We start from the raw sequence: 25073 nt of genomic DNA, 5'->3' as shown, positions 1-25073 counted from the left end.
ATGGATTAGCTTCAGTCTGCAGTGTCCACTGCTCTTCTCTTCTTTTATCCCTGTCCTACCATCAGTCTCTAGCTGTCACGTTTTCACTCTGTACGCTTCCTATCTTCTCTCAGTTATGCTAGTTTCCTTTTTGCTGCATATTTTTCTAGCAGTGTCCCGAATTAACAAATATCAGGTGAAAATGTCTTACCATAGATTTCAGGGTCAGTTTGATCTCGAGCCTTGTGGTCGTCTTCGGGGACTCAAGCTGACAGTCCTCAGTGTCCTCCAGAGTGCTCGGCCTCCTCAGTGTTCCCTCGCAGACTTCCTCTTCATACGTCAGTAAAAGCAGACGGTAACCCAGCTGCGTATTCGAGTGTAGGAGTGGATGGTGGAGGTCCTTCAAAATACCGGTACGTCTTCCTCGTCTCCTTTTATATCTCTCTGTTCTCCGTCCCTGTCAGTCTCCCTCCAGTCTGTCTGACCTCACTTTCTCCGTCTCTACCTCAGGGATCAGGCGAGGTCAGCTGATTAGAGATTAGACAGCTAAGGAAAGAGAAATGTTGTAATCTCACACTCATCTGTCTATTTTCATCTGTGAGGCAACGGATGGGTTCATACAGTCCACCATGGATCTACAGCTGTGTTTATCTGTGAAGTGTCTGTTTCGAGGCCACAATGTGCTTCAATCTGACATTTAATAACAGATTATGTTTATTTACAGCCAGTTTGTCCATTGGTCCATTAACGACCACCAGGGCGCCCTGACAGTTTACCAGGTGCGGAGAACAATTTAATGCTGCTCTCTAGATCACAAATCATCACAACAAGAATCCTTCACCAAACTTCTAAACTAAACAAGAAAAAACACAATAAATACATGAACAAATAACAGATAAATCCACAAAAAGAGGAGAAAAAAATAAAAAGTAAAAAACAAATTGGTAAAAATCTGATTTCAAAATAAAATATTTATATATATCACATATCCATATTATAGTCATTAGTGTAATAATGAGTAATGTTATGGGTTATGGTCATTTTAAGAGCAATGCCTATACATGACTGCATATAACTATAATATTATCATATATGATATAATTCAATTATTATTATTATTATTATTAGTTTGAATTCCAGTACTTTATATACACTTTTATACACAGATGACTCTGATTGGTCAGATTCTCAACTTTTTCACTAACCTTTGCTTTCTGATGAGATATTGGATCATTTGGACATTAATGAAGTGACGTTTGAGGGAAAAACACTTGTTGGTTTGGTGCAAAAGGTGACTTATCTTTTTAATCCACAAACATCATCAAGATGTAACTGTGTCTCACCACTGACAATTTTCTCCCAAAATGAACCAGATAAAACAACATATTACAAGCGTGTCTCTGGTGCGAGTGAGTCTGTACCCGTCATCAGGCAGCAGAGGGAGACACAGTCCATCATATCTACTGTGACTCTCCACCTCCTCTGAAACACAGCACAGCAGAGAACACATCAGGGTTGTGGGGTTTCAACGCTTTGGTTTATTGGATTTAAAATGTAGCACATGTGTAGAAACATCACTGCAAACCAGACGTTGATATATGGACATACAGCCTTATCAGGTGCATGAATCCTGAGGTGTGACGTAACAAACACAGAACCAGAGGACGTGTTTGAAAGCACCTGTGAGTGAAGCTGGACTGGATACTAGATGTAACAGTAGGATGGGAGCTCACAGGTCAAACCTCAGAGTGATGATCCATCTGGAATATTTCAAACATTATGTGATGTACCTCGAGTTTCTTTAAACTTCGGCTCTGTTCACATATACTGAGTGTGAATTACCAAAGATGAACTGACAGGCATCAGAAGACAAGATGAAAACAAGAAACAAGGTTGAATGAAATAATTAATCATAAATAAAGAATAAAGACAACTTACAGGCATGAAACTAACGGGTACAAAATAGAAACTCGCATGAAAAACTTTTCAATGGGTTGAAAAAAAAAACGTGACTTTTGAGGATTGTATAGTTAATTAAAAATGTGTTTTTACTCAGAAAACCTGCCAGACACATCAAAAATATAACATATGAACACACTGATGAAATAAAAAAAACTGAAATAAAACACTCTCCTACTCGTTGGTTATGTAAACAAATCTAAGACAGACACTAACTGAACCAACACGTTTCTGTGTGATCCAGCAGTCGGACATTTACAACGGCTTTGTAAAGTGAAGGAATGTGGGAAACAGGTAAATATAGATATTGACTGTTCAACGTTTGGAGAACGTGCTGCTGGATATTTACTGAGAAGTCTGTGACTGATTACCGGACAGATGTGACGAGGTGGCCGAGTGGTTAAGGCGATGGACTGCTAATCCATTGTGCTCTGCACGCGTGGGTTCGAATCCCATCCTCGTCGAGGTTCACTCTTTATATTGTGAACAAAGTTAATCAACAACATCTGTCAATAATTATCTGTATTATCCCCAAATATGTGTTAGTATTCACTTGTATGTATCTACCCCTCTCCCACATAACCAACAGTGTGTCCTCACTGTGGACGCGCAGGACGGTTGAAAAATGGCTCCGTCTCTGCAGCCGTCACACCCGGATCACCGAAAAGTCCTCCGGCCGGCCCACCAAACCCTCCTGCAATCAACTTCGTCCCGGTGCTCTGACGCCTCTGAACAATCACCAGAACCCCGATGATGAGCCAGAAGAAGAAGTTGACCCACACGGCCGTCTGAGGGGAGTCGACACATGAATCACACATTCTCTACTCATGACTGAATTATACTTTAAAGCAGCTTCCGCCTCATACAGAAGCTCTTTGAGGCACTAATGATTCCTTACAGGTATTTTAAGGAACTTTTACATCTTTTCTCCTGCAAATGTGAGGAAAGTGTTACAGTTATTAAAGGATGTCAGTTATTTTAAAACTAAATGAAGCCCACTGACCTCAGCTTTGTACAGACTGTTGTAGAACCTTCCTCCCTTTAGTGGGGTGAGCCACTGTTTCGTCTGGGCGTCCTCACATCTTGAGAGACAGAGAGAGAGAGAGCACGTTGGAAAGTTGACAGAGGCAGAAAATCAAGCAAACAGGAAATATTTAATCCGCTTAACGTCTTTCAAAATATTTAACAAATCCACTGCTGATGGATTTAACTTCAATTTAGTGGTGTTTAATGTTCACTGAGTCTATGAATGAAGCTGCAGCTGCAGCCGATGACTTACGACAAGCAGCAAGATTAGTGGATCTTAAAACTAGCATCAACAAGCTAACACAACACAGCATGTTACTGGTCCTTCCTCCTTATCTGAGTGTGGATCTTTAAGAACAGAAGTATCTAGGTTGAGTAACATTGTGGTCGCTGACGACACTTCTGCAACACAATTACATGCACAAAGATAACTGACATGTATCTCCTGTTACATGCCAAGCAAAGCGGTTGGAAAAAAGTGCCTAGCTCTATTTCTGACAGTGTTAAATCAGGCTGTGAAGAAGTGGGCAAAAAGTGAAACTCATTGGGTTTCAAATGTTGTTTTTAGTTTCATTCGTGACTTGTTTGTGCATGCCTGTGTCCTTGACTACATTGTGTGGACATGTGTTACTCACTTCTACCTCACAGGGACAAAATGGAAGTCCCCCACAATGTAAATCATTTAATTTATAGGTGACGACTTGGGTTAAGGTAGGGTTCAAGTTAAGTAAAGTCTCCAGGAAATGAATTCAAGTCTAATAAAGAACACAGTTGTGTGTGTCTGTTCCACCTGGTGATGTTGGGAACACTCTGCATGACAGAGTTGCAGAGCGAGTCGCGTCCGATCTTCAACATGCAGCCCGTGATGAGCAGGAAGAACAGGAAGGCGCCGCACACCGCCATGATCATGTTCATCCACACGCGCTCCCTGTGGAGAACAGAACAAACACAAAGAGCATGAGAACTTTTTTTTTTTGGACGTGATGGAAACACAAACTAGAAGAATACAGTGTTATTTCAACCTCTGAACAAAGGAGGAAATGATGTCAAACTACTGTGCATAACATATAACTATGTTACCGTGCCATGACCTATGTCCTCTTTTTGATAAGCCTTTCTACTCCAGTTCTCTTTTTCCCCTCCTCACCAGGCTGTGCTGGGAAACCAACCTCAGTGAGATCATTCACTTTTCTCTTTATTCTGGCAGTGAAACCTAATGATAATATCACGCCAACCTGAGCAAAGGAATGTTTTATCAGTCCGGGTTTTAAAAAGTAGAGACAAACTTAACTTTTACAGCTGTTCACACTGCACAAAGCTTTTGTGCACATTCATGTTTCTGGTACATGCGTTTGTGATTAAACCCTTCAAACAAGCATGCGTGTGATGGGTAAGGTTGTACTGAATGGGATGTTTGTGTCAGCTTTAACACAACACACTGATTACAACCCCTGTTTTCAATGGAGACACTGAGTAATGTTGAATTTCAAACTTTGGTAAGATTAGATTAAAAACAAAAAGACATTTGACTGAGACAACACTGATGACAGTCCATCCATGATTCTTTGTGCTGTCATGTCAAGAAGCTAACCAATTATTGGAACACATGGCCAGTTATCTGTGTCAGTATATGGACATTCTTGTGAGATCTACAATGGATTGTTTTGTGGCGCATCAAGCGAGAAACTCCACCTCAGAAACAACTGGAAAAACTGCAGAGAGTGAGGGTAACGTGCCTCACATTAACCATGCTGCAACCGCAGACAAAGTTTTTTTAATACATGTTACTGTAGGCCAGCTTCAGTACAAACAGAATCTTGTATATGTAGTGCGGGTTCCCTGCTCTGTTACAAACGTATCAAAGTAAGAACAGGCCTTTGTTAGAAGCACAATCTGCATAAATAAATCAGAACATAAATTGCACATGAACACAGCACAGTTTCATTTGGGTTTGGAAGCTGCGAGCTGCTGCTGCCAGCCGTATTCAAAGTGTTTACAGCCAGTTTAAAACAATAGACAATAAAAGGATGACTTCAAGGATTCCAATGCAGCGAGCAGCAAAAGAGACGATCAGACTGAAGAGCTCAGAAGACGAGTTAGATTCAACATAGCACACAAAGCCACACACACACACACACACACAGAGCTGCCGTTACCTTCTTATTTCCCCATCAATGCAGAAAGTGTACAGCCAGTAGAGAGACAGTGAGAAACACACCACTGCCACCATGACCGATATGGCCGACACAAAATAACACAGGGACGAGGAGCTGGATGACTGGACCCCGATGAGGCTCGCTGTCGCATTGTAGCTGACGAGTCCATACAGCATGCACCGACCTCCAAAGTTACCCTGACAGGAAGGACACATCTGGTTCATTATCTCTCATTTTGTACCATTTACACGTCAGATACAGATATTTTTCAGTGGGTGCCTTCCTCTTTTCATGTTTGAACCAAACATGAGGCTGTCATGTTTGAATGCATCCAAAGTTCTTGTAACCAAAATCTCAGAGGAAAAAACAAGGAGCCAGTGTGATTAATTTCACATAATACCTTGGAAGCATTCTGAAGGTTTTAAATGAATTTGGGGGAAGTATTTTAATCAGAGGAGAAAGATCTTCAGATTTCTTCTATGTCTTAACAAACTTAATAAACAAACTTTCTTCATTTTCATGACTGAATGAACAAGCCGACGTCCAAGGACGACACAGTTTCATACAGTTCTGCTCTGTTTATATGTGGCGGACCCTGCCACCTTTCTAACTTTAAACATTATTATTAACATTGTCAATATTAGAGTCCAGAGTTCTGAAAAACAACATAGAGCCCCTTTCACTTTTCTTTCTGCTGAACTGTTCAAAACAAGGTAGTGAGAAGACACACACACACACACACACACACACACACACACACACACACACACACACACACACACACTAACTGAGGCATCTGACTTTTATAAAGGAGCAGAGAGAATAATCGGCACGAGGACCATGTGGTCACATGATGACAGAACAGAATCTGGACACATGACTGAGTTATTACTGCTCTCACACACACCGTCTTACTACTTCTGATTAATTAAGAATATGACATCAGGTTACAGGAGCGGAAGCTTCATCCAGTCCTCCCACAGCTTCTTCAGCTGACGGTTTAATGAGTGCAGCTGATTAGATGAGCAGTGAAGGTGTGTGAGAGGCTGAATCCCTCCACAGTTACAACACAGCTGACAGGAAATCAGGAGAAAGTGAGAGCGCGTGTCTCTCTGTGGCTGCTCGCGCACCTTCCTCTTCTTCTTCGTCTCCCTTCTGTTTTTACTGATACGTAGCATCTAGAAAACACGCTAATGTACAAAATCAATTATTTATTGCGCACGAAAGTCAGAAAAAATAGTTTAGACAAACACGGTAGCCTGTTAATGATCATTTCAAGATGCACATTAAGTGAAAGAGAGGCCAGCTGAAGAACAGAGCACGAACAAGTGCCTTAAAGTACAAACATTAAAGTTCGTTTTCAGTTCTTCTTCGTCTTCTTCTTCTTTGGTTAACTTCTAACTTTCTAGCACGCGCTGAAAACAAGTGAGTCTACCCGGAAGAGGACAGAAATAAAAGAAGAACGTGTGACACGGTGTTTTTCTTTTTGATTTCTGAGTTAAATCACCTGAACTATGGTGACGGACGCGGCGGTGACAATCCCACAGACGAAGCAGCAGGCGTACAGACACAGCTCCAGCAGCAGCAGCCCCGTTAACGCCATCGTCCAGCGGCCCGGCTCCTGTCTGGACACAGAGGGCGCGAAGCCCGCCACAACAACACAAAGGGCTTCCGGTGAGGTCTTTCAAAATAAAACCAACAAAAGGCGCACAGGTGGCCGTGACTGAACTGTAAGGTGAAAATAATGAGCTCTTAATTAAGAATGAATGCATTTGGATGACAGGGAAGATCGAAGCTAAGTTAACCTGGATACACTTATCAAAATGTCCTACTACATTGTCATTGTAAGCCAAATAATACGCCAATTAATGCAGTTCTTCTCTGTAAGGTGTGATTTAAAGCAGGACTGTCAATAACATACAGCAAACTGACCATGTGCCACTGAATAACTGAATATCCTCACAGGAGGAGGAAGCGTTCAGACAGCCAGTAAGATGTGAGCTCAAATAAAGAAATGAATTAAATCATTCCTAAATCTATTAGTGAAGCCAAATGAAACCAGCGTGATCCCCTCAACTCACCTGCCTCTTCTTCACAGTACGCGACAAACGCCACGCTTTAATTTGGAAGGTAAAGGTGTTTGATTTCCGGCGTCACCTTGCGTGTCTTTGCTCGGCCTCGCTCAGCTCTCAGTCCTCCAGCTGCCTGGAGTGAAATCCTTCCTCTGACATCCTCCCCGCTCTCCAGCCTCAGTCCTGCTGATCCTCAGCGCCACAGGTTACGCATGTCGTTTATAATTGTGTAGAAAATCATTTATCTGTCACACTGATGGCTGTGTGAACTTCAACACAGGCTGCCATACAGACTGATTTTCTCCGGGTCAGAGGATTCGATGACCCAGAGAGATAAAAGAGGAGCTGTGGGAAGAGGAGAGGAGGTGGATGGATGGATGATTTATTACTGTTTTATTCATGTAGTCTAAGAAATGTAGTTTGTAGATGCTCACCACGAGGTTCTGACTAATTACTGGTGTGGCTGCACATTTCATATTCCTGCAGTGGATCATCATGTTCATCAGGTTTGGGTGTTTCCTCCCAAGACGATCAGGTGGCCAGAGTTAGTCAAAGGTTGAGCTGCTTGTGGATTTAAAGGCATATCATCCTGGTATTAGTGCTGGCCATTGTGCGTGTGTGTGTGTGTGTGTGTGTAGCACTCCATTCCCAGAATGCTTATCAAACCTTGTGACTTGTGTCATATGACCGCGCTCATTTGATATATGAACTACAGTTTTCAAGTCTGTGAAAGTCACTGCTGCTGTACAAATACTCAGCCCTGACCCAGTGGGAGTGTTTTACATCATAGACATACGCATACAAATATTTATATAATTGTTATTATTATTTATATATATATATATATATATATATATATATATATATATATATATATATATATATATATATATATATATATATATATATATATTTCCATTTTCAGTAGACTTGTAATTTGTAGTTCCCTTCAAAACTAATCACTATGCTTAGTTTGCTGAGAGTCTGATAAATGAAAACTTCACCCAAAGATAAAGACTCAGTCATTGTGAACTCGTGCTGATAGAAAAATCTAATTAAGTTCCTACAAAGCATTCCTTGAGCTTCACTATAACAAACAGCTAAAGTAGATCATAACCAAAAAAACACAAAAGAACATGAAATCATAAACCATAAAATGGCTCCATACAACTCGTCCGGTGTAATTCAAGTCTCTAGAATCCCAAACTGATATGAAAAGTCATTATTGACACCCTCCATGTTCAGTGGAGCTCGTGTGATACCTGCAGAGGAGGTGCATGCTAACACTTTTGGCTTAGCTTAGTGCTGTTAGCAGTGAGGAAACTTCACATGACTTCCCACCAGCACAGGTGACAGTAGATAATAACTGACTTACTTTAATGTGTGATTTAAACATAAAAGCTCTACAGTCTAAACTTAGACTTTAAGTTAAAATCATGTGGATTCTGTAACATGTATCATAATCTACTAACAATTTTAATTTAAGGTGGCACAAATCGAAGTGAAGCTAAAAGCGTGAAAATCTATGAAAACTGTCTTTTTGAGGTGCGTTTCCAGTTTCACAGCCGTGACTGACCTGCCTGAGGAGGGAAGCACACAAAGAGTTTCCACAATAACTTCTTCTTATTCAAGAGTTTCAGCATCAGCAACCTTAAAATTGAACTGATGTCACGAAACCTTTACAGGTCAGATTTATAAATAGGAAGCAGCTAATAATAACGAGAACAGCGGGCCGATTGTGTCGACCTCTTCATCCAAAATGCCAAACTCAATCTAATATGTGGGTTCAACCAGGCCCGCTGTTATAAAGCCCGTTCTGCTGTGTGTTTGTACAATATTGCCACAAGACTCCTGACATACAACAACCGTGTGTGTGTGTGTGTGTGTGTGTGTGTGTGTGTGGTGCTGTCTCAGGTGCCCAGACTTAGTCGGTGGCTGAGCCTTTCACAAAGCCAGCACTCACACAAGTATTAGCGTCAGTGAGAATGTGTGTGTGTGTGTTTCAGCATGGCAGGGTTGTTAGATTAACGGCTTAAAGTATGATGGCATTAGTGTTGGCTACCAGGACCTGAACACCAGAGGGCTTCATCTGTGTGTGTGTGTGTGTGTGTGTGTGGTGAAGCCAGCCATCACGACACAAGCCTGGTATCACTTTAATTCACTTGATAAGTTTTAAACATCAAAATTCACCAAAGTTTTGAATGAGGCACGGTATTTACAATATAAAAGAGAGACCGAGTAAAGCAGTGAGAGAAACGTAAGAGATTACCATACAAAATGTAATGCAAATATAGGAAACATGCACTTGAAAACACGCCACGAATAGTTCACGTATGGGCCTCGGTCTCAGGGAGGCGTGACGAGGCCTTCACCTGGAGCAGTCGGCCGACGCTCCGTCACGATAAGAGAGTCGTGATATACAGCAACTCTGAGGAACAAACGTTGATATATACTAGCTGTGCCCCTGTACTTCAGCATCACGTTAAGGGAATACAAAAACAGAAGTGAATATTTCAACAATAGGAGTACATCAAGGAAACAATAAAACATTGATTTTTTTTTTTTACTATTTTAAATTCAATATATTGTCCCTCTCGGCAGGATTTTAATTACACTTTGATTACATTGTGCCATCATGTACAAAAGCTCTATATTGTTTTAATATTGAACAAAGAAGAAAAAGAAAATTCACTGACCGAAACCAAAATCCTGCTAGTTCTCTAAAACAAGGGCGACATCTAATTTTTTTAAAGGGGCATTATGTAGATTTGGAGAAGAAATTCAAACCCAGAATTGTAATATTTACATTATTAATGAGGTAATAACACAAACTCTGAAATATTTATCTTTTCCATGACTGAATAAACAAGCTTTTCTCAGAGGAAAATAAGCTCCCTGGAACAGAAAGGTGGCGGGGTCCGCCAAATATAAACAGTGTGTGAAACAGTATGAAACTGTGTTGTGCTTTAAGCTTAGTTTGTTCATTCAGTCGTGAAAACAAAAAGAGTTTGTTTATTTAGTTTGGGCATTAAAAAAAAAAGATCTCTCTCTTTTTATTTAATATCCTTCACCAGATTCTCCAACGTCACCTTTAAAATCTTACAATCAACAAAACAGTTCCAGTATATTCTGCAACATTAACTACGATTGGTCCTCTTGTTTTATTCTGAGACATGATGCCTCGTGTTGTCGGTTCAAGCATGAAAAAAGGAAAGCAACGTTGCAGCCATGAAAAAACATCCGTATCTGAAATGTAAAAGTTAGTGTGCAGAAGCTCCAGGCAACAATAACAGGGAAATTCTAGGAAATGAAAGTTGTATTTGATGCTTTGTCGAGAGCAGCAGTGAAAATGTTGGGGTGTGATGGCTGGGTGCTATTTGTGTAAGGCTGCTAATGGATACGCAGCAAACACACTGCTTCTCTTCAAAATGTTTATCAGGGAGTTCTGAGAACAGCAGGAACGCTGCCGTCAGCTCACAGCTCACAGAGAGACACGCTGAGGGAACTTATCTGACGAACCTGGACTCTGTCTGGAAGTATGAGAAACACGTATTTGTGCAGCGGCCATGTTGAGTAAACAGCCGTCAGCAGGACAGTTGATTACTGAGGGATGCATAGAATGGGATCTAATAAGGAGCTGCAGTAATTTACAAGGGGCTGCATACTTTATCTTTATGTGAATGGATGATGTGCAAGTAAGAGTTTAATTCTGTCAGAAGCTCACGTCTTCATGACAGTTTGTAATCTGTGATTTCACAAGTCAACTGACTGGTGAAGAATGTCTGGAGAGGGAATTCCTGCTCCGTCCATTTTAATTCAATGGTATGGTCACGTTAAGAGCAGTCACAAGACTCTTATCACAGCACTGAACCCCTGTGTGTGTGTGTGTGTGTGTGTGTGTGTGTGTGTGTGTGCGTGTGCGTGTGCGTGTGCGTGTCACTATGCAGAGTGAAAATGAATCAATGAGGAATTGAACAGATTTCTGTAGAGCAGTTCTCACAGTGTGGAATCACAGTCAGTGAGCACTTTAACAAAATTCCCTTCTTCCATTTAGTTTTAACTCGTGTGCTTGAGCTGTTGGATACCAGATGAAGGTGGTCGGAACATCAGCCGACAGGACATCCAGGCAGTCTGAAGGCGTCCGGGACGGGACTGTCGAGCTTACAGATGATCTTATAGATTCCTTTCTTCCAGCAGGGGTCGCTGTCTCTCCCAGTCCAGATGGCTGAGTAAAACTCCCTCAGAGCCACTTCTGACACCTCCATGAACCTCTCCGGCACCTGCAGACGACACACCAACGTCACAGGATAAGATGACTCCAGATTTGTAGAATTAGTGTTTTTATAATCCTGAATTTACTGAACGTTGGATTGTTTCCCCTTTGTTAACCAAAACGATCTTCTAATAACAGGAACAATCTGTCTTCATCATGACGTTTCATACAGTTTGCTTCTATAATGAGAAAACGGTCCGGTCTTGTTGTGATTAAAGCCCTTACACACAGACACCCACACAGGTGATCTCACCTGATGAATACACAGACGATGTCTCATTGATATTTCCCTCATCCTGCAGTTAGATTGTTGCTGCTGTTAGAACACAGCGTACATCCTTATTATTTCATATTATTATTAGGTTTGGTGACATTATTGTCATAATATTCGTGACATTTATCAGTCCACTACAGCAGGAACAGGTGTGTAGACCAACATTAACAGTGAGCTACACCTTTGAGAACGCATGAACAATCCCTGTGCCTGGAGCTGACTGAATGGAGGCATAATTGAGGATATTAATGACTATATACATCCTACTGCACAAGACAAATGATCTGCACAGGAAAAGGTGCCACATTAATCAGCCCATAAACTCAACACACCTGTGCAGGTGAGCAGGGTCACTAACAGCTGCAGCGTTTCTGGCTGACGATGAGCTCAGAGACTGTTTCAGGATTATCATTGGCTTCGTCCATTATATCGAGGTTTGTTTTACAGCTAAAGCATTTCACCCTACACTCCACAACAATCCAGGACAGTCCACCTCTCTCCAACCTTCAGTGCCCCCGCACAGCCACATCAGCAGCTTTCCTCTTTACAGCCTCAGTCATTTGGGCCAAATGCAGGATTTATGTAAAGTTATAACATCGTCAGCATTCACACATCCTTTCTTTCTTTTTTCTCTGACATGATTGAATATGGCCAGTTCAGTTGATTAGAGTGTGGTAGTAATAACACCAGCGTTCAGCGTCACTCCCTGTACATGAGTTTTAAACACAAGCTATCTACATGCAACAGTTATCAACAGTGGTGTGAAGTTAATGAGCAGACTACGTTTACGTCCATTTGAAGTTAAACCAGTGGTGTGAAGCTGATCCAGTAAAGAGCCGCTGTGGCTGCAGGTTTTCATCCCAACCGAGCAAGAATGCACCTGATTCCACTTATTCAATCAACTGAATTGTCTTTCCACAGTTGATTTGTTGGATCAGGTGTGTTCTTGATGTCACAGTGGCCCTTTACTGGATCAGTTTCACACCACTGAGTTAAACCATAATCTGATCAACTATGAGTGAATAATGTGTTCGAACAAGGACCATCATGTCCCAGGAAACATGGCCGGTTAGCTCAGTTGGTTAGAGCGTGGTGCTAATAACGCCAAGGTCGCGGGTTCGATCCCCGTACGGGCCAAGATAGTTTTGTGTTCCTGTGAATAACACTTAACAAGCTGAGGATGGATTGTTCAGGATGTTGATTTGTCTCCCAAAGATCTCAATCCCATCGCTGAGCTGTATGAACAAATCGTATCCTGTGAGTTTACGTCTGGACCTAAAGGAGCGACTGCCAGATACCTCAGCACATGTTCAGAGGTCTTGTAGACTCAGTGGGTCAGAACTATTTTCACAGCAAGAGGAGGAGCAGCACGATGTTATGCAGGTGGGTGTTCGTGACACAGAGCGTTCATGATATTGTGACTGATGAACGGACGACTGAAAACATAACCCTCCAGTTACAGCTGCCTGGAGAAATATGAATAACAAATAAACAAAAGTCCATGAGCTCTTCCTGTACCCGGCACGTCAGACGTCTGTTACACATGGTGAATAAACAGCTGAGCGGGACGAGCCGAGTCTCCACTGACAGCAGGTAAAGGTTTGTGATCATGACGACATAATGTGTGTAAACTTGTGGTGCTCTTCTGCACAAACATGCTGTTATTACAGAAAACTGGGAGCTATTCTGACTCAAGGTCCCTAATATATATATACAGAGAGAATAAAAGCCTCACTCTCACCACTCTGACATCTTTATAAGATCATAAAGCATCTGCCCGAGGGCCAGCTGAAGTTAAACAATCAGCGACAGTGAAGATAGACTGTAATAATGAGTGCTCACACCCTCTGCTTACCTGATAGACGTTGCTTTTATTGTAGTGCATGTTCAGGATGCGGTAAAGCTCCGTGTCACGGCCCACTCGCAGCTGACTCTCTCTGCCCGGACGAGCTGTACCTTCCCTGGGTCACACAGACGGACAAACAGACCCATTAAAACTGAATCACTTCACATTTGTATCATATAACGTCCAGTAGGAATAAAAAGTTCTTTAAAAGTCAGTCAAACAGTGGAGCTTTTGCATCAAATGAGCTTCACGTGAACTCAGACGCACCGGCTGAGAGCCTCGCGGACGGCCTGTCGGGCAAAGCGCTCCATCTGGATGTAGAAGAACTCTCTGAAGTTGCTGAACCATTTAATCATCTGGGAGGTCACGCAGCGGTTAAACTGGACGGTGGACGGGAGAACAGCGGGACAGGAAGTGAGCAGGTGAGGACAGCAGCAGATTAGATGGGTTCAGTCAGCATTAATAATCATATTCCAAAATGACTTCAAACAGAGAGGTACAATAACGAGAGAAATCACTTCAGTGCCTCAGAAAATGACTCACATATTAATAATATGACAGTGTATGAGAACAACACAGCAACACAAAGATAATCTGGTCTTCAGGATGACATCATCGACCAGCATCAGCTGATCACAGACACACTGGAATCAACAGAGAGTCAGACATTTTTCATTTGTATGATTTTAGGTTCAGGGTTTTATGTTGGTCCTGTTTTTATTCCCAATGATTGTGTGAAGGTGAGGTGAAGTCTGGAAACAGTGAAGAGCCACAGTGAGCTTTGATTCACAGCAGATGTGACCTCATGAATGTTACTAATTAACACAGTTACTAATTACCTCGTTAAAAAACTCAGCAATGTAATAAAGTATCACAATGATAAAGTCATGTAACTACATTACACTGTTACTGTTTGAAAGAAGTTCAAACGACCGACATGATCATGATCATGGACTCCTACTGACACAACTGGCGGATGAATCGTCATCTTTCAGCCACATCACGTGGCCGGTTAGCTCAGTTGGTTAGAGCGTGGTGCTAATAACGCCAAGGTCGCGGGTTCGATCCCCGTACGGGCCAGGATAGTTTTGAGAGACAACAGTGTGACGTGAGGTCGACAAAGACCGACAGGACATTCTGAAGTTAAGGTAAATTAAGTTAAAAACAATGATGTGTTGTTTCTCTCAGTCTACAGCAGTTAGTGTTTGAAATACAGTGGCGAGATATCAGAAACCTTTCCAGCGCCAAACACTCTGAATTAATTCAGGACTATGACTGTGTTTCCGTTCATTCAGCCTCCTGCAGAGTTTCTCTTCCCTTCACTCAGAATACAGCGAATGATTCTGAACACAAAGTCACAGAACAACAGCGGATTCTCACCACAGAATTCAAATGAGTTCTTGTGAAGCAGTCGTGATTATTTCTGCAGCATGTTCAACATCTTTCAGGTCGGGACTTCATCCTCTTTCCTCTCATAACAACGTGCTAGGATTCATTCCATCCATCATTCAGAGGGTCTGCCGGTAACTGACTACATGTCCTAGTGATTAAGTCATCAGATTACAAAAAAGTAGCGTTACATTTGAAAAGACTCGATATATTTCCATTGTCAGGCATTTAATTTGTTTTTAAATAGTATTTTATTTAATAACCAAAGCGCTAATAACTCTTGTGCATTTTATTTAAATATGAAAAGCAGATCTGATGCAATACGTTACTATTAATTACTAAAAATTAAATCATTTTTATTTGTAATCTGTAGCTGATTACATCAAGTAATCTGACCCAAGTCTTCTCATTTATACATTCAGTTTATTCTTAGTAACGTATCTGTTATGATACGTTAATGGGTAAAGTTAATACAAGTCATAGTGCCATGAATTCATCTGCTAACATCTAAAACTACGACATCATGACGCGGGACAGGTGTCACAGGAGGTGACGAGGTGCGACGTCATCTCAGATCAGATCAGATCAGATCAGATCAGATCAGATCAGATCAGATCCAGATTAACGCGACACTAGAGTTTCCCGTCCGAACACTTTGCGACAGAACCGCCATCTTTCCTTCACCTGCCGTGGCCGGTTAGCTCAGTTGGTTAGAGCGTGGTGCTAATAACGCCAAGGTCGCGGGTTCGATCCCCGTACGGGCCAACGTGCTTTTGTGCCAACACTGTGCAATTTTCAATAAACTGACAGTGACTTGTCTATATCACAACCTGTGACTCATAAATATGATGTAGTGTAAATGAAACTCATGGTGTCAGGTTGGCTACAACATTAATTAATACAATTAAACTTTGCCATCACTTCATTAGTGATCAGTTATTTACAGGTGAGGATTTGAAATAACCTTTAATCATATAAGTCACAAAGCACTGCAGTAAATTAAAGCACACACGTATGATATATTGTTTACATGGAAAACATTATATCATTATAGTGTTAATGTCACGTGCATAAAATCATGAATATTAACTGATGTGTCTGACTGATTATTGTCAAAACATCAACATACAGGACCGGACAGTTTCTGTGGAGCTCTGTTAGAGATGCTGAGAGTCAGAGATCCTCTGCAGCTGCAGAAGATGAGAACGGCCACGCTTGCAATTATGTTAATTTAATGTTTTATCTCAAGATAATGAGATAATCAACAACAGGTTCTTCGGAGGCTGGTCGAGCCATGCCAGCATGCATATAACTGAATAAACATAACTGAATAAACAAGATGTTCTGAGTGGAAAAAAAAGGTCTCTGGAACACTGTTTGAAGCTGGAAAGGTGGCAGGGTCCGCCAAAACTACATAGTGCACCTTTCACTAATGATCTCTGGATAACGGCGTTAAAAAACATAAATGCAAGCACGGCCAACTCGGCTTCTGTCCTCAACCCCTGTAACACACCAGGAGGAGAGCACTGCGCTACCAGTGCTCTGAGATAAATGTTGCTCAGTAATGGATGCAGTCTGGATCCAGCACTGTGACGGGCTACACACACCTTGACATCAGGAAAGTAAGTCTTGAGCGTGTTGGAGCTGGGATAGCGGGCGTAGAAGAACATGAGCTTGGCTTTCTTCAGATGGCAGGGAGACAATCCCTCCTGGGTGTATACATGAGGCCAGTTAAGGAGAGACACATGTAAACAAACATCCCCCCTGTTCCTCCCCTTGTTCCTCCCCCTGTTCCTCCCCCCTGTTCCTCCCAACTTTGCTGACAAAAGGATATTCCCCCAGCTGTCAGGTAGAGCTCTCCTCCATCCATCCCTCCTCCTCTCATCCCACCGTCCCCCCTCATCCCCCTCTCCCTCTCTCTGCCGCCGTGAGCGTGGCGTGCAAGGGAGGGGTCCAGGTGGCCGAGCAAAGGGAGAGGCGGGAAAGACGGGTGAGAGGACGGGTGAGACGAGAACTCCAGGAACGGGTCGGAGTTCAGGTAGTCCTTACGGGACGGCGGGAGGTGCGGGAGCTGAGGGTGGTGGAGGGAGCGGGAGAAGAGCTGCTGCATGGAGTAGTGGAGAAGGGGGAGAGGGAGAGGGGGAGGAGGGGGAGGGGGAGGAGGAGGGGGAGGCGCGGGGAAGGAGGAGGAGGAGGAGGAGGAAGAGGAGGAGGATGGGTGGAAGGAGGAGGAGGGGTCCTTGGGTTGTGAGGCTGGAGGCAGGAGGGAAGGGTGAGAGAGAGGAGGAGGGCGAGGTAGAGAAGGGTGATGGAGGGAGAGGTTGGGGTGAGAGGGGTTGAGGTGAGCAGAGAGGTGTGGGCCGAGGAGTGGGTGGGCTTTACGTATGTCAGGTGACCTCTGGACAGCCAATGGCATGGCCAGATCTGACATGTCAGTGCGATGAGGCTGTCCAGCAGGCAGGGCGCTCCCGTTGGTCATCTTTTGAAGCTGCTTCTCTCTTTCTCCATCCTGCGCCCCCGTCTTCTCCTCCTTACCGCTGGTCTTTTCCTCCCCTCTTCCTCTCGTGAGCAGTCCCATCCAAACTCCTTTCTCCCTCCCGCCATCGTTGCCCGTGTCTGACGGGAGGAAAGAGATGGCGGTGGGCGGAGAGGAAGGAGCGTAATCTGTCATCTCGGTGTAGAGGCGGAGGACTCGATCGATGACTCGTGCCACGGCGCTGCCCAACTCCACCTTCAGCGCCTGGGCGAACTTCTGCCCTCCCTCCTCGCCCTCGTCCTCTAACCCTCCCTGCCAGTCTCCTCTCACCAGCCCTCCACAATCCAGCCACAGCCCGGCTCCCTCCATCACCCCGTCCAGCTGCAGCCCTCCTCCTCTTCCTCTCTCCACCTTCCCCTCTCGGTCTTTCTGCCTCTCCTCTCTCCGTTTGTGGAAGTTGTCAAAAGGAGAGACAGACAGAAGGGAGAACGTTTCTTTCTCCAGTTCTCCGCCGTCAATGTCCTCTTCATCGTACAGCCCTTCTGTAATGTCCTCCTCCTCCATCATCCCCACATCTCCTTCCCCTCCATCTCCTCCTCCTCTGCTGTTGCGCCTCCTTTTCTTCTCCTCCTCCGCCATGTGCTTCTCCCCAAACGCCCTCCATACCTTCTCCTGCAGGGCCTGCAGTCTCTCCCTCGCCTCCTCCAGCTGTTCTTTCAGCTCCTCCCTCTCTCTTCTCTTCCCCTCCCTCCCTCCCTCGCGCCTCCTCCCTCCCTCCTCCGCCTCTCCGTCTCTTGCTCGGCTCTCCAGCTTCATCCTCTTCACTTTCAAGACGTCCTGGCTCCACTCGGCCGCGAGGACGGCGTCCCCGTGCCTCTTCTTAACCCCCAACAAGCTCTCCTCTCCCTCCATCACTCCCTCTTCTCCTCCCTCCATCCCTGGCTCCACCTGTCCATCCCTCTCTCCTCTGTCTTCCTCCAGGTTCCTGTCTTCCAGGTGTCTGTGTGCGCTCAGGTGAGTGCTGAGTTGCCCTCCAGTCCTCCTGGAGGCTCCGCCCGGCTGGAGGAGGTGGTGGATGAGGGGGAAACCAGGTGGTCTGAAGGCAGGAGCGGGGCGACCTGCAGTGGGCTGAGGATGAACGCCGGGCAGGTCTGTGGAGCTGTGAGTGGCAGGAAACATGTGAGTCTGAGGAGCAGAGTCGTCGAAGAGATCTGTGGGGGAATCCATCACTGCAGAGACAGACGGGAGGGAGACAGAGGGACAGGATCACTGCTGAGGCCAAAATCAGAGCCGACTCTTTTTAATTGTGAGTAAACTCGCTAAAAGTATGCGGTCGACTCCTTATCGTTTTTTTCAGGTGATTTACATTCACATTCACAAACATGCTGCCAAACAGCGAACAGCAGAAATAAGGCGTTACGTTCTTTACTTTAAATCTTTAACTTCGGTCTTGCTCTCAAAAAGTCACTTCTAAACACATTCGACTGAGTAATGTTCAAACACTGTTTGAACGGAGACGGACTGAAAACGTCCAACTATTGACCCGCCAACAACCAGAACTTCAGTCCACGTCATGGCATCGTGTCGATGTCAGCCAAGATGTCAAGTTTCTGATTGAAGTTGTCTGAACTTGTCACGGCTCATTATCGGCTCTGACTCCGACTGTTCGTGGTGAAAACACGACATCTGGGTGGACACGCCAATGTTCATCCCGACAGGCACAACGCTGACACGTGTTGATGCTGATGAAGGACGTCAGCTGTAATGGTGGTTGTTTAACATTGAAGACAACAATTCCCATAATCCCACACTGCTTTTGCTTTGACTGAGACACTTCTGACGGCAGAGATTAGATACTAAAACATGACTAACAATGGGAATATTTTCTCTTTCATAATGACACTTCTATCCAACCATGCGGGTGCTTTTGTTTCGTTTGCCACGGTGATGACATGTATCTGAGAGGTAAATACAATATTGTTTGTTGCACTTAAAGCTCTTAAAATGTACATAAAATTTTTTTTAAAAAAATCAATGGTAAATGTGTGGCAACCACTTTCCCTGTTTCTCTGCACAATCCACCGACGTGGCTGTGAATGTGTTTAGCTTGAAGCGCTCTATAGTGAAGAAAAAGTGCCTCTGACAGCTGTTCATAGTGTTCTGGCAGCAGAAAAGGAGTCTGAGAGTTACGGCTTTTGAATTATTTTCAATGCCATTTCAATTTCAATAGTGGGAGCACTTAAAACTAAATGTCATTCACCTCCACTGTACTGAAGAAAGGCAGAAAGCTCATAGATGGTTAAGGGAAGAAACACTTCAGGGGAAAACAAAGAAATCTCTGCTACACAACACTAAAGAATGACTATTAAAGCTGCGTTCAACACCCGAGCGCACCGAGGGGCCATGTTACCAATCACTTTAAACAACATGGTGCTGTATGAATAGATCCACATCATGATTCGCGTGTGACTTCCTCTTACCTGGCCTGCAAAACAGGTCAGCAGCCTACCACAGGCCACGGCCTCTTCCACTGTAAGAGTTATACGAATGAGCTGCAGTGATCTTGCATAGGGCTGCAAAACATGAGCAGAGAGTGAGTTCAGGAGGAGAAATGGTGATTCAAAGGGCTGATATTCTCCTCCGTGGCGTGTTGTTGGAGGAAGCAGCAGACTGCAGCAGCGACCAGCAGACTGGGCGGCGAGGCGACGAGCTGGCGGTGCAGCAGGTTAACATCTGGCTCATGATCCCTGTCGCATACCAGCCAGCTCTGTCCACGTATCTTTCCTGTTTCTCTCGGCCGTGTGCTGTCTTAGAGAGCACAAACATCAGAAAACATACATGCCACAAAATGGAGGGAGACGTGCGGACGTGGATCTCGGCCCCGAGCGCTGCTGAAATAATACCAGCTGAAAAATTATGTTTCACAGCTGGACAAATGTAAGTACTTTGGCCATTTATAAACCAAATTCTGTGCCGTCTCTCTACAATACCTGGAAACGCTTGTAAAACTGAGCGTGGTGGCCGCCTGCTTTATGAGTAAGAGTACATCTCACTGTTTAATCAGGATCAGAAACACACATCCCAGTGCTTTTTTTTCCAGTTTGTAACCTCATCTCCGTCCCGACGCCCCCTTTCCCCCTTTTTCCTTCCTCTCTATCCCTCTCTCATCCTCTCTTCCTCTCCTCTCTCTGTTATCAGTTCAGGCAGCTTGTTAAGCGCTGTTTGATCAGAGTGTTTACCGTCAAACACGCTCTCTCACTCACACACACACACACACACACACACACACACACACACACAGTTGCACAAAAGCGAAAAGAGGCTTGAGAGAGGGCTAACAATGGTCAATGGTCCTTGGGGAGAGAAATGGAGTGAGTAGCACGTATTTGTGTGTCTATGAGAGTGTGTGTGTGTGTGTGTGTGTGTGTGTGTGTGTGTCTGCATATGCGAGAGTGTGTGTGAACAGTCGTCCTACTTAGCTTTGATAACACCCCTAATCCACTTCAGATGGATACACTACCACTCACCGAACAGAAAGATGGACGGATGATAAATGGACAGATGCAAGGACGGACTGAAAGAGGTGCAGTGGGTAGTCAAACAGGCAGGAAATGTGAAAACATGCACAGTATGTAAAATGTTAGGCTAACTGTCAAAATGATTGGATAGATAGATAGATAGATAGATAGATAGATAGATAGATAGATAGATAGATAGATAGACCAGTGCATGGGTCCCCCGCTGCAACATGAAGAGAATAATCCCACTATAAATAGCTAAATATCAATTATTCAAATGCCCTCGCCTCTCTACTATAATACAGCCCAGATGGCAACCCAGCCAATGCGCTTATATCAGGGACAGATTAGCTTTTCAAAGCCAGCGGAAAAGCTGCACAAAATATGAACACTGAGCAGTGAAAATGAAAGCTATTAACCACCAGATTAGATTTAAGAATGGTACTCTCAGCCTGCTGCATGTAGCTGTCACTGGGAGGACTGTCACAGCTGAACAAAGCACACACAACTCACTGCTTTTTAATAATGTATGACAGGAGGAATATTCAGAAAGAAAAGAAATCCACATCGCCCAACAGGTTACCCCTCCTACGTGTCAAACACTGGGCTCACAGGCCCCTTTGAATACCAGCAGCTGACAATGTTCTGTCCAGACTGAATTACAAATGGATGGATGAATATGATTCCCTAATTGCAGATTTATAGCACACTCTCAGTAGATTAGCCGTGTCACAGCCGCATCTTAAATACACTGTTTTTCAAATGAAGTTCAACATTATCTTAAATACGCAGTTTTTCAAATGAAGTTCAACATTATCTTAAATATGCAGTTTTTCAAATAAAGTTCAACATTATCTTAAATATGCAGTTTTTCAAATAAAGTTCAACATTATCTTAAATATGCAGTTTTTCAAATGAAGTTCAATATGAGCACTGTTTTTGGCATTATTAACAGATTCTATTATTTCCTGTACGTTGCCTATATAATGATCTATCTATCTATCTATCTATCTATCTATCTATCTATCTATCACTTTGAATAATTCATACAGTTTGTTTGAAGCCTCCGCGTGGTAACATCTGCCGGCTCTGCCACGCGAGAGGAATCCGCTTTGGCTCTTCTGACGCACGAGCTGTCACTCAGTGTGTGTGTGTGTGTGTGTGTGTCCTGTGACTAATTGGCAGCGGTGGACTAATGTCGCAGTATGAAACACCGAATAAACACGCAGGCAGGCGGTCCGGACCGGACCGGACCGGAGCGGTGTCGGACCCTCGCAGCTCGGCACACGTCTCGGTTCTTGCTGTGTTGGAAGTTTTTAGAAGATAAAAACTGAACTCACTCTCGGTCTCAGCGCGGAGCTCCAGCGGTGTCCGTCCCCCGGCAGCTCTCCGCTCCAGTGGCCGTCCCTGTGCGCTCTGCCGCGGTCGACTGTGTTGACTTGGCACCGGGCGGGCCTCGGACATCAGCGCGGGCAGGAGGGGAACCAGCAGCGGGTCTCCGGCTATTTCCCGTTCCTCGTTATTCGTCCTTTGTTCCGTAACTCTCTCAGTTGTACTCTCACTCATCAACCGCCTCCTCTTTCACTCGAGTTGTGTCACTGTGCGGTTCTCTCCCCCTCCTCCTCCTCCTCCCTCCCTCGCTGCCAGTCCATCTCTCTCTGGCTGGCATCATCCTCACGCGTCGCTCCCGGTGCGGAGAGGCGCGCGGTGGGCGGGCGGGCTGGAGAGCTGGCCACTTGTCGGCCCGGTCCCTCCCATGTTGGCATGACCCCAGTACACACACACACACACACACACACAGTCAGAAGTAGCCTGATGCTAACTGATATCACATTAACATAAATCACCTTTGCAACAGTTTGCTGCAGATGGCTGGAGGCTGCTGGACACGCCCACCTGGACGGGCAGACACGCCCACCTGGACAGGCTACCTTGAAAAGAGCTGCAGGCCAAACAAACTGTGTGGTGCTGATGTCACACTCTCCCAGCAGGCTCTCTCTCACCTGCTGTGAAGGTTGTATTCACCACCCAAAGTCTGGCGGTCATTCATTAACAGATTTATCTCAGCACAGGTATTCTGCTCGAAACCGGACCAGAAACCCAGAACACAGAGCTGACAGGTACACGGTCCTCATGCACTGCAGGTTCTGAGTTCTGACTCAGTATGAACTAAAAACATCCAGGAATAAAGAAACACTGAAATTACAGCAGTAATAATCTGATTCCATCTGAATATCTCATGAAATCATGACTGAAAAAATGATGTTGTAGATGAACTGTCGTCAAAACGGATACACATGAAATTTGACACATTTTCAAGGATTTCTTTATAACATTTGTGATTACATCTTTAAACTGCTGAAAGAAAAATCATCACTGTAGAATACACACAGTACACCTGCAGTTTGTACCAGTGCTGCTTTTGTAAGGTGAATCTCATCTGACATGTTTGCAGTGTAAATTTTATTTCCATTGAAAATGTTTTGAGATGTTTAAAAGTAAAAGTTATCTGATAACCCACCGCCAAGTCAGGAGAAACTGCCATAGTCCACAAAACATTTAAGGCTAAAGCTATTAGCTTTCCAGCTGCAGTGCTGACTTCATCTTTCAGACAGGATGTAAATAAGGTTGTTTAAAACCAACGCAGGATCCCAGGGCTGTCAGAGACTTGGATTTTTCAGAGCTTTTGGGAGATATTTTATTTTAGTCCAGTTACTCCAGTTGTTTCAGAGAAGGCGACGCTTAGAAACATTTTTAAGGACTATGAAACTAAACGTGACCTCCATCAGCAGGAGGGCGAGTAGATGGTGACTGACTTTTCATTTCTGGTTGAACTGTGAGTGAAAAGTGGAACTAACATTTTTGTGGCTGTGTCCATTTTGTTTTGTACAAAGTTGAATATCTTTTAAATGGTTTAATCGATTCAGATCACATTAATTTTGTTTTTGTGATTCAATGGATTATTTTACTAATTATATACATTTAAAAAATGATGTAAAATGACACATACTTGCAATATCTGCAAATTTATTTAAAAACATTAAAAAGTTAAAATGACATCATGACGTCTGTGTGTTAGATATCTGCTGATGTTAGCATGCTAACCACTTAGCCCGACCTGTCACAGTCTAAAGCTCCTGTGCTAACTGTGTAAACACCAACACTCCCCTGATTCTCTGACTGCTAGCTGCACGGCTAAATGAGCTAACTAGACAGCAGCAGTTAGTTAACAACAGTTAGCATGTTAGTCCAGCGATACGCTGAACCTATTTGTTTTGAATTTGAGTCTGTTACATTTATTGATGTATGGACGTTTAACCAGTATGTTGGAGTTGCTCTGCTAACGACTCGGTGTGGAGGGAAGAACAGTGTGAGAGTAGATGGACGACCTTTTGAAGCAACAGAGGAAAAATAAACCCTCCGTAATGCTTTAATCATGCAGAAACATTTGGTTTCCAGGAACACACTGAGGTAGATGTTTGACCTTGAGCAGCACTTTGTTACCTGTTGCTAGGAATGTCAGCCACATAAACCTGCGCTCCACACTGTGAGGACCAGGGCCAGTTTCCACGCCACTTCATCCTGATCCTCTGTTTGTCTCTTTTGGAGGATAAAATTGTTTTCTCAGCCATCCAGTGCATCACCTAACCTGTAACCTTCTCCTTCCCCATTCACTCCCTTCTCTGCCTCTCTCTCTGCCTCATCTCGTCTCTGTCTTTCTCTGCTTCTGATTAAAAATGGTTAGGCATGACAGAAAGGTCGCAGTTGTTATGGAAACGAGCCTGGTAACAAAAGCTGGACAGAGGGGGGAGAGAGTGGGTGAGGGGGGGAGAAAAAGAGGGAGATGTGTCTGAATAAACAGAAACATGCAGAGAGGAGGAGAGGGCAGGAAAGAGAGAGAGTGTGAGAGGTCTAAATAAATAAAAACATATGCAGGGGGAGGACGGCGAGAGGCAGCGAGGTCATGAAATGATGGCTCCATCTGCAATAATGAATAACAAAAGATAATACTGGGTTTTTGTCATTCGAGGAAGGCGGTCGAGCCACAGAGGTGTGTGTGTGTGTGTGTGTTTGGACAGAGTGGCAGAGTGGGAGAATGCAATTG

At 44.0% G+C, this 25073-nt stretch overlaps 2 protein-coding genes, 1 long non-coding RNA gene and 4 other non-coding genes across 13 annotated transcripts; 5 read left to right on the top strand and 2 right to left on the bottom strand.

The window, feature by feature from the left end:
- Positions 1-256: 256 nt before the first annotated feature.
- Positions 257-2158, top strand: LOC119027082. Its single transcript, XR_005077298.1, has 2 exons — positions 257-392; positions 704-2158. It is a non-coding gene; the product is annotated as an uncharacterized LOC119027082 (long non-coding RNA).
- On the bottom strand, positions 1498-7220 carry tmem179ba (transmembrane protein 179Ba). 2 transcript variants are annotated; one of them, XM_037111930.1, is made up of 6 exons: positions 7202-7220; positions 6628-6745; positions 5121-5317; positions 3755-3892; positions 2942-3020; positions 1498-2726 (listed from the first exon to the last, which is right to left on the bottom strand). In XM_037111930.1, the coding sequence occupies exons 2-6, from the start codon at positions 6721-6723 to the stop codon at positions 2535-2537; spliced, it is 702 nt and encodes a 233-aa protein (XP_036967825.1). In that variant the 5' UTR covers positions 6724-6745; positions 7202-7220; the 3' UTR covers positions 1498-2534. The 2 variants fall into 2 exon arrangements, with proteins under 2 accessions (XP_036967825.1, XP_036967824.1); XM_037111929.1 differs by lacking the exon at positions 7202-7220 and having other exon boundaries at positions 6628-6765.
- Positions 2321-2402, top strand: trnas-gcu. The gene has a single exon. It is a non-coding gene; the product is annotated as a tRNA-Ser (tRNA).
- A 2109-nt stretch (positions 7221-9329) lies between the features above and the next one.
- On the bottom strand, positions 9330-23224 carry prox3 (prospero homeobox 3). Of its 6 annotated transcripts, none has more exons than XM_037112909.1 (7): positions 22309-23220; positions 16809-18679; positions 16582-16695; positions 13853-13965; positions 13595-13700; positions 11278-11472; positions 9330-9661 (listed from the first exon to the last, which is right to left on the bottom strand). In XM_037112909.1, exons 1-6 carry the CDS (start codon positions 22532-22534, stop codon positions 11299-11301), a joined length of 2604 nt encoding a protein of 867 aa, XP_036968804.1. In that variant the 5' UTR covers positions 22535-23220; the 3' UTR covers positions 9330-9661; positions 11278-11298. The 6 variants fall into 6 exon arrangements, 5 of the variants coding, with proteins under 5 accessions (XP_036968804.1, XP_036968806.1, XP_036968803.1 ...); XM_037112911.1 differs by lacking the exon at positions 9330-9661 and adding an exon at positions 19931-20023 and having other exon boundaries at positions 10330-11472; positions 22309-23216; XM_037112908.1 differs by lacking the exon at positions 9330-9661 and having other exon boundaries at positions 10330-11472; positions 22309-23216.
- Positions 12803-12876, top strand: trnai-aau. The gene has a single exon. It is a non-coding gene; the product is annotated as a tRNA-Ile (tRNA).
- On the top strand, positions 14592-14665 carry trnai-aau. The gene has a single exon. It is a non-coding gene; the product is annotated as a tRNA-Ile (tRNA).
- trnai-aau lies at positions 15666-15739 on the top strand. The gene has a single exon. It is a non-coding gene; the product is annotated as a tRNA-Ile (tRNA).
- Positions 23225-25073: the final 1849 nt, after the last annotated feature.

Source organism: Acanthopagrus latus, chromosome 10 (genome assembly GCF_904848185.1).
Source record: "Acanthopagrus latus isolate v.2019 chromosome 10, fAcaLat1.1, whole genome shotgun sequence".
Taxonomy (NCBI): Eukaryota; Metazoa; Chordata; class Actinopteri; order Spariformes; family Sparidae; genus Acanthopagrus; species Acanthopagrus latus.
The sequence above is the reverse complement of the archived record's forward strand: the minus strand, read 5'-3'. Positions and strand labels throughout refer to the sequence as shown.

Excerpts from the sequence above, each read along its gene's own strand:
- tmem179ba (XM_037111930.1), bottom strand. The coding sequence starts at position 6,723 with ATGGCGTTAACGGGGCTGCTGCTGCTGGAGCTGTGTCTGTACGCCTGC. Across the intron at positions 5,318-6,627 it reads CGTCCGTCACCATAGTTCAG|GGTAACTTTGGAGGTCGGTG; the intron begins GTGATTTAACTC and ends CCTTCCTGTCAG. Across the intron at positions 3,021-3,754 it reads AGTGTTCCCAACATCACCAG|ATGTGAGGACGCCCAGACGA; the intron begins GTGGAACAGACA and ends CTGTCTCTCAAG.
- prox3 (XM_037112909.1), bottom strand. The coding sequence starts at position 22,534 with ATGAGTGAGAGTACAACTGAGAGAGTTACGGAACAAAGGACGAATAAC. Across the intron at positions 13,966-16,581 it reads CTTACTTTCCTGATGTCAAG|TTTAACCGCTGCGTGACCTC; the intron begins GTGTGTGTAGCC and ends TCCACCGTCCAG. Across the intron at positions 11,473-13,594 it reads ATAAAAGCAACGTCTATCAG|GTGCCGGAGAGGTTCATGGA; the intron begins GTAAGCAGAGGG and ends TGTCGTCTGCAG.